Source organism: Mizuhopecten yessoensis, unplaced genomic scaffold (genome assembly GCF_002113885.1).
Source record: "Mizuhopecten yessoensis strain PY_sf001 unplaced genomic scaffold, ASM211388v2 scaffold7283, whole genome shotgun sequence".
NCBI lineage: Eukaryota > Metazoa > Mollusca > Bivalvia > Pectinida > Pectinidae > Mizuhopecten > Mizuhopecten yessoensis.
The window spans coordinates 1,731,652-1,741,248 of NW_018406970.1; the positions used below are offsets into that span (position 1 = coordinate 1,731,652).

A 9,597-nucleotide genomic window follows, 5' to 3' on the forward strand; every position below is an offset into this window, starting at 1 on the left:
GGTCTACAGTGGTGAAAGGATTGAGGTTTCTTTAAAGGTTTTTTGGTGTTTTTTTTTTTTATAAAATCGAAGTGTGGATTCTTTTGAAACCCCACCCTCCCTTTGTTGTTTGAAGCATACCTGCGCCAAAGGAATGAAATTACGTATATATGAGTGAGGATGTGCAGTCCATCCTAAATACAGGACTTTGCATAATAGAGAACATAGGACAAAATAAAGGAAATAGAGCCCACTAGATGAAATAAGGATTTATCTTTAAAGGTCCACTCTTTGATAATACCTGGACCAAGAGAATTAATTATTTTGGTATATAAAGTAGATTGGCCCCTGACAATAGTAGGACAGGGCTTAATGGTAGTAAACGAATAAACAGATATTTACTTGATTAAGAAACATCCAAAAGCCAAGCAAAAATAAACTATTTCTGAGAAAAATGTATAATGAAGATAATTACCGGGTATGGCTTCCTTGAAATATAAGGGTGAACACAGGAGGTACAATGCTCAAAAGATCACTCTTTAAATATAAGATATTTTCACGTAAATAGATTGTATTTTATATAAATGAAGGTTGTGTCTGAATGTGTCCCTTTGATTTATGAAGGTCATGAAATCACACGTTCACATGCTTGAACGAGGTTTTACATATTACAATGTAGTTCTAAATTCATGTTAACGGTATGCAATTGTTTGCCATATTTGATGAGTTAAGAATAAAATCTGTTAGTGACTCTTATTGTTTGTTATGATGTTATTTAAAGTTTTCTGTCCTCAGTATTTCCCCTGCACTTGTAACTTGTTATGGTTCCCGGTTAAACAAAGCCGACATGTGATACTAATATCTTTAATTTTACACTAGCCCGAGTTTCCTCTGGCCCCCGACACCAGACTTAGACATTAGGGTAGTCGGGTGGTGCAGTGGATAGCGCACTTGCTATTCACCAAGGCGATTAATACAAGTTGAAATAACTTGTTTCATAATTGTTGTAAAATTAATAAAGTGTATCTCTTTTTTTATACATTTTGACAGATAGATGTCTAAACCAGACATATATCTGTCAAAATGTCGTAAGTCTGGTGTCAGGGCCAGAGGAAACTCGGGTTAATATTACACCTGTACCAAGTTATTGATAATGCTATCATACTTTGATAGTGTTACATATATAGATACATTTACATTCTGTATGCTTGGACCCATTGACGAAAATGACATTCATTTTTGCATAACACAGGTGACCTCATCACTGCGTATTGATACACTACAATGACGTAGCACAGGGCGTAGATGGTACACGTCCGCCGTGCAACATCCCTCGATGGAGTTTAGTTATGATGATATGATTAACATTAAACATGATATGCTTGATTTTAAAAATCAAATGGGGTGTGTAAGGTACATGATAATAATATCCGACTTATGTAAATTTAACTAATTAAATTTTGAAAATGCGTTGCCCCAATTCATAATAGAAACAAGAGGCCCAATGGGCCTGCATCGCTCACCTGGTATAAATCTCACACTTGCAACCTTAAAAATGATCTAAAATAAAGCTACAGGCAAAATATCAGTACTTATGATTAAAGTCATTCAAAAGAACCTGTTAAAAGATTTTAAAACATTTCACCCCTGTTACTTTGAAAGTCAAACAAAGTCATTATGTTGAACAAATTGTATAGCCTTTCATCTCAGTATGCAACTTGCAAAGTATCAATATCCTGGGACCCATGGTTATTCAGAAGAGGTCGTTTAAAGATTTTAAGCAAATTTGACCCCTGTGACCTTGAATATAAGTCGAAGTCATTCACTTTAACAAACATAGTAGTCCTTGATCTGACTAAATATCAACATCCTGAACCTTTTGGTTATTCAGAAGAAGTTATTTAATGTTTTTCACATATTTGACCCCTGTGACCTTGAATATAGGTGAAGGTCATTCAAAACAAACTTGAAAGCCCTTTACCCAAGCATGCTACTGGCCAAATATCATCACCCTGTGCATTTTGGTTATTCAGAAGAAGTTGTTTAATGTTTTTAACATATTTGACCTCTGGAACATGAATATAAGTGAAGTTCATTCATTCGAACAAACTTGATAGCCCTTTACCCCAGCATGCTACTGGCCAAATATCATCACACTGGGCATTTTGGTTATTCAGAACAAGTTGTTTAAAGTTTTTAACATATTTGACCCCTGTGACCTTGAATATGGGTGAAGGTCATTCATTTCAACAAACTTTGTAGCCCTTCATCTTAGCATGCTACGGGCTAAATATAATCACCCTGGGCATTTTGGTTATTCAGAAGAAGTTGTTTAAAGTTTTTACATATTTGACCCCTGTGACCTCGAATATGGGTGAAGGCCATTCATTTAAACAAACTTTTTAGCCCTTCATCTTAGCATGCTACGAGCCAAATATCATCACACTGGGGATTTTGGTTATTCAGAAGAAGTTGTTTAATGTTTTTAACATATTTGACCCATGTGACCTTGAATATGGGTGAAGGTCATACATTTCTACAAACTTTGTAGCCCTTCATCTCAGCATGCTACGAGCCAAATATCATCACCCTGGACATTTTGGTTATTCAGAAGAAGTTGTTTAAAGTTTTTACATATTTGACCCCTGTGACCTCGAATATGGGTGAAGGTCATTCATTTAAACAAACTTTTTAGCCCTTCATCTTAGCATGCTACGGGCCAAATATCATCACCCTGGGCATTTTGGTTATTCAGAAGAAGTTGTTTAAAGGTTTTTTAAGACAATTGACCCCTGTGACCTCGAGTATGGGTGAAGGTCATTCTTTTAAACAAACTTTTTAGCCCTTCATCTTAGCATGCTACGAGCCAAATATCATCACCCTGGTCATTTTGGTTATTCAGAAGAAGTTGTTTAACGTTTTTAACATATTTGACCCCTGTGACCTAGAATATGGGTGAAGGCCATTCATTTGAACATACTTGGTAGCCCTTTACCCAAGCATGCTACTGGCCAAATACCATCTCCCCGGGAAGTTTGGTTATCGAGAAGAAGATGTTTAAAGTTTTTACATATTTGACCCCTGGGACCTCGAATATGGGGAAAGGTCATTCACTTAAACAAACTTTTTAGCCCTTCATCCTAGCATGCTACGGGCCAAATATCATCACCCTGGTCATTTTGGTTATTCAGTAGAAGTGGTTTGAAGATTTTACGACATTTGACCCCTGTGACCTCGAGTATGGGTGAAGGTCATTAATTTGAACAAACTTGGTAGCCCTTCATCTCAATTTGCTTCTGGCCAAATATCGCAACCCTAGGCCTTTCGGTTATTAAGAAGAAGTCGTTTAAAGTAAAATATGGACGCCGGACGACGGACAGACGGACGCACGGACGACGGACGCCGCGCCAGGGCATAAGCTCACTTGGCACTTCGTGCCAGGTGAGCTAAAAAATGCCGGTATTATTTATTATTGATGCTTACATCAGGAAAACTCAAAGCTCTTAAAAATGTAGATATAAGGAATAAAATTAATTTTTCAACAATATTTGCTTTCTAGACATATTTACCAAGAATAACACGATTTTTGTTAATTATGTCCAGAAAGCCAATGTTGTTATGACCGCATGCATGTTGAAAATAAGAATTTCATTTCTTAAATGACATTTGACAAGATCCTCAGTGACCTGTTCACTCTACTTCAGTAATCTTGTTTGGGGTTTAACGTCCTCGCGACACTTGAAGTCCCTAGGAGACACCGCCAAAAGAAAAATGAGAAAAGAAACAGGGAGGGGTGGATCCAAAGAATTGCAATAGGTGCAGCAGACTAAAAAGCAGACTAATTTTGGTTTCTTCAGTGACCCTGAATAGAAGTCGTCATCGAAGTAAACCCCCGATCCTGTATGGGTCATCATTAGTCGCCTGGTAGGTCATGTATTGGGATACAGCAGACCTATTCCTTGCCCACACTTGCACAGGGTCTTCCACGTGATGATGCCTTCCTGTTGTCATACGTTTAACGCAGTGTAGAGTGATGACATATGAGGACAACATCCTATTGTGACATAGCCACGGTACATAAAATGATGACATTGATCTTACTGATTCGGCAGTGTTGGTTGCCGGTGACATGGATGCACAACAAGTTGATTGTGTCCCATAACATTATCGAAATTCAATTGCTCTCGACCTACATGTTAGTATCTTCTCATGCTTGGGATATGTCATGACAAAATCAAAGTCATACGGTTAGCTATTTGATTAGTTACAGGTATAAAAACCTGACGAATTACTAGACTGATGCATGTCCTTTGAAGAAACCGACTTCAAAACCGGTCCATTTTAACTATGTGGTGATTATTTTGATGCGCATAAAAATCAAACTAGTCTACTTGTATCATAATAATAATAATAAACAGCATTTGATAAAGTGCCCTGTCTAGCTAACATAAGCCACTCTAAAGCGCTTTACAGTACATAGCTATACAATTAGCATATACATTAATCAATACAATTTTGAGGATTTCACAGGAGCTGCCTTATCAGGCGCTAGCAACTAGTCCTATGCCACGTGGCTAATATCTCCCTATGTATGTATGCCTGCGTGTAAGCTGGAGATGTATTGTGTTCTGTTTGTAGTGGGACCGTGCTTCCAACGGCATCTTTTATAGCACCACCTCACCATTTTATACTCCACCTGGGTTGTTGGATTTGTGTGGGCAGGAGAAAAACACTTTCTCTGAATATTCATGCGTACGACGACTTCGGGGATCGAACCCCGGCTGCCTGCGTGGAAGCAATCACCACGACACGCGAGAAATATTATTGCTATGTTTCAATGGACGAAAATACGACCGTATTGAGACAGGGCTACATGACGTTTTATGACGAGGCTAATGAGACATGGCCACGGTGCATAAAGAGATGACGTTTAATGAATATATATTGTTTCTGATATGCACGTGTAAAGCGATGACACGTGCATATCCACCTATATGTGGAATGGCTAAACTGCATTAATAAATACGTCTGAGGAATTGGTCATATCGTGGAATTGGTATGACTTCGCTGCGTTAAGTTTTAGTGTTTGATGACACGATCCTATTCTGATTGATGACAATTTTTGTTGAGAGGGCTCGTAGATGGCTGTATCTTCCTACTTAGGGAAAGACAGAACAAACTTCTCTCCGCGTAAAATGAGTAATACCTTTTGGTGTGCAAGGAAGCATGCTTTTCGGATAAATACGAACTACAGAACGAAATGACTTAAACAAAGTAGTAAGCATTGCTTTATTCACATCATACAAACAGAACATGGCAACGTTTTTCCGTCCTCATACGGGGGACAAGGCAAGGATCCACATTTGGACAATACGGCAAAGAACACTCTACCGTCATCATTCGTGTTCCCACCCCCTAATACCGCCTGTGGGTGCTCGTCTACACACAGGTACTCGGAGGCTGCTCCTAACCTTGGATTTCCCGCGGTCAGGAGACCATGGAAAGCCTCTGTCCATCCCGGGTAGCACGTGGCTCGGCCGGGAACCATGGTGATGACAGAATGGACCGTGTTCCTGCACACTGCGCATGACACGTCTTCGTTCAAGTTTGGCATACCAAACATGCCTGGATCTTCATATTCCGCGCCATAGACAAATGCTGGGTCACGTGCAGCTTTGTCTTTACTGGACCCCCACACTGGTTCTCGAGGCATGCACAGGGTGTTGGCTGCACCGCCGGGGGATGTATAGAAAGAACCGCCTGCAAACCCTGTCAAAATGTTCCGTACCGTCAGGAAAATATCCCCAAAGGCGTGATTGACAAAAATCTATTTTGAATGTAGCCTCGTCTACTCCGGAAACAATGCAAATACATCGGGGGGAAAAGGTTATAATACACTGCTTACACCGCTTGCAAAGTGAAGACCTATTAGAAGGCGGGGGTTAACAAGTTACAGATGTATTGGGGGAAGTGTTCATGCACATAGCTTAACAAGGAACAGACCAATTGGGAAAAGGTTCATGCTCAACGCTAAACAAGGTACAGGCTATTTCTGGACCGTTTCCTGCTCATCGCTAAACAAGATACAGACCTTTTGGGGGTAAAGGTTCATGCACATCGCTAAACAAGGTACATACCTATTGGGGGGAAAGGTTCATGCACATCGCTAAACAAGGTACATACCTATTGGGGGGAACGGTTCATGCACATCGCTCAACAAGGTACATACCTATTTGGGGGATAAGGTTCATGCCCATCGCTAAACAAGATACATAACTATTGGGGGAAAAGGTTCATGCGCATCGCTAAACAAAATACAGACCATTTGGGGAAAAGGTTCATGCACATCGCTAAACAAGATAAAGACCATTTGGGGAAAAGGTTCATGCAAATCGCTAAACAAGGAACATACTTATTGGGGAAAAGATTAATGTACATCGCTAAACAAGATACAGACCATTTGGGGAAAAGGTTCATGCACATCGCTAAACAAGATACAGACCATTTGGGGAAAAGGTTCATGCGCATCGCTAAACAAAATACAGACCATTTGTGGAAAAGGTTCATGCACATTACTAAACAAGGTACATACCTATTGGGGGGAACGGTTCATGCACATCGCTAAACAAGATAAAGACCATTTGGGCAAAAGGTTCATGCAAATCGCTAAACAAGGAACATACTTATTGGGGAAAAGATTAATGTACATCGCTCAACAAGATACAGATCATTTGGGGAAAAGGTTCATGTACATCGCTCAACAAGGTACATACCTATTGGGGGAACGGTTCATGCACATCGCTAAACAAGGTACATCCCTATTGGGGGAACGGTTCATGCACATCGCTAAACAATGCACAAAACTTTTGGGGGAAAAGGTTCATGCACATCGCTAAACAAGACAAAGACCATCTGGGGAAAAGGTTCATGCAAATCGCTAAACAAGGAACATACTTATTGGGGAAAAGGTTCATGTACATCGCTCAACAAGATACAGACCATTTGGGGAAAAGGTTCATGCACATCGCTAAACAAGATACATACCTATTGGGGGGAAAGGTTCATGCACATCGCTAAACAAGATACAGACATATTGGGGGGAAAGGTTCATGCACATCGCTAAACAAGGAACATACTTATTGGGGAAAAGGTTCATGCGCATCGCTAAACAAGATACATACCTATTGGGGAAAAGGTTCATGCGCATCGCTAAACAAGGTACATACCTATTGGGGGAACGGTTCATGCACATCGCTAAACAAGGAACATACTTATTGGGGTAAAGGTTCATGTACATCGCTAAACAAGGTACATACCTATTGGGGGAAAAGGTTCATGCGCATCGCTAAACAAGATACAGACCATTTGGGGAAAAGGTTCATGCACATTACTAAACAAGGTACATACCTATTGGGGAAAAGGTTTATACACATCGCTAAACAAGGTACATACCTATTGGGGGGAAAGGTTCATGCACATCGCTAAACAAGGAACATACTTATTGGGAAAAAGGTTTATGCTCATCGCTGAACAAGATTCATACTTATTGGGGGAAATGGTTCAAGTTCATCGCCAAACAAGGTACAGACCTATTTGGGGAAAGGTTCTAATACATTGCTAAACAAGGTACATACCCATCGGGAGGAAAGGTTTATGGTTATCCCTGAACAAGATAATACTTATTGGGGGAAATGGTTCATGTTCATCGCTAAACAAGATACAGACCTATTGGGGGGAAAGGTTTCTTGCACATCGCTTAACAAGATACATATTTATTGGGGAAAAGGTTTATGCTCATCGCTGAACAAGTAAGATACATACTTATTGGGGGAAATGGTTCATGTTCATCGCCAAACAAAGTTCAGACCTATTTGGGGAAAGGTTCTAAAACACCGCTAAACAAGGTACATACCTATGGGGGAAAAGGTTTATGCTCATCGCTGAACAAGGTACATCCTTATTGGGGGAAATGGTTCAAGTTCATCGCTAAACAAGGTACATACCTATTGGGGAAAAGGTTTATGCTCATCGCTGAACAAGGTACATACTTATTGGGGGAAATGGTTCAAGTTCATCGCTAAACAAGGTACATACCTATTTTGGGAAAGGTTCTAAAACATCGCTAAACAAGGTACATACCTATTGGGGAAAAGGTTTATGCTCATCGCTGAACAAGATACATACTTATTGGGGGAAATGGTTCAAGTTCATCGCTAAACAAGGTACATACCCACTGGGCACAAAAGGTGCATTGTTCATCGCAGACATGGTAGAGTTCATCATAAAACAAGGTAGATTATGGAAGCAATGATACAGACATATACTGACAATATCGCATGCTTTTGGCCTTTTCTGTGATACTGAACTGAAGGGTTTTAATTATTAATTTTTAATTAACTTCTCACTCTCGACTGTTCTGTTTTTACCAGAGTAAACGAGCTGTGTGTCATTGCCTGCAGGACAGTCCTTCCTTCCCCATCTGGTGTACACCACGCCTTTACACCCTGTAGCACGCAAGCAGACAGAAAGTTTACATAATAAAGTGAGTGAAGACAATTCCGGAACTAAATGAAATTAACTGTCTTTTTAACAACCTGCACGTGCTTTCTCTAAATAATTGTGTGTTTTTGTTCATGTAAGTATCCACAAATCATTATACATGCACATATACCCTATATAAGTGCTTAATGCTCAACATCCAATTTACTAGGTATTTGTACCAACACCGAAATAACTAGGTACATTTTAGGAATAGTGACCGTAAACGGAGTTATGTGCAATTTTGGAAAATGCATAAATCGATTTTGGAATATACAGAAATAATTAAACACCTTGTAAGATCTGATTGTGAGCCATTGGTAGTTTTAGAGAGAGACAGACAGACAGAGAGATGTTGCTCGGTGAACGTTTTTGAAAGCACAGCAGTGGAACATTTGACATTAATAACTCATGAATGTTATGTTGTATTCTTAACTCTGAACGGATTTTAGATTTGAACTTTATAAGAATTAATTTTGAATCGTTCAAGAAGTATTGATAATGCAATGTTATTGTTCATTCTCGATACAAATTATGTTGTTCTGTGTCTATGATATATACTACGATGAAGAACTGTCAAGTTTAAACCAATGAAGTATACTTGGAATAAAAGTGGAATTGTGTAAGAGTCGGATACCAAATGCACTTTGTTCCTGTTGGGTTACACAATGTACTTACTTTCCTGTGCCATTTTCATGATAACGGATTGTTGATTGGTGACGGTCTGTTGTAGGGTGGAAATCGTCTGCTGTTGACTGGACATTGCCTGCTGTTGACTGGACATTGCCTGCTGTTGACTGGACATTGCCTGCTGTTGATCGCTTATGTTTTGTTGCTGATTAGTGACGGTCTGTTGGAGGGTAGATACGGTCTGTTGGAGGGTAGATACGGTCTGTTGGAAAGTGGACACGGTCTGTTCTTGGTTTCCAGCCTTGACTCGTAGCTCCTGTAGCTCCGACTGGAGATGGGTGAGTTGCTGGGACACATACGCGGGGTCATTCAGCAAAATACGTTTTTCGGAGGCGAGAGTTAAGACGAAAAGGCACACAATTCCAGCAATGACTGTTTGGCCCGCCATAA

General features: G+C 39.9%; 1 protein-coding gene across 1 annotated transcript; it reads right to left on the reverse strand.

The window, feature by feature from the left end:
- Positions 1 to 5,261: 5,261 nt before the first annotated feature.
- LOC110453347 lies at positions 5,262 to 9,597 on the reverse strand. The gene is made up of 3 exons (XM_021502261.1): positions 9,196 to 9,597; positions 8,406 to 8,483; positions 5,262 to 5,748 (listed from the first exon to the last, which is right to left on the reverse strand). Exons 1-3 carry the CDS (start codon positions 9,593 to 9,595, stop codon positions 5,273 to 5,275), a joined length of 954 nt encoding a protein of 317 aa, XP_021357936.1. The 5' UTR covers positions 9,596 to 9,597; the 3' UTR covers positions 5,262 to 5,272.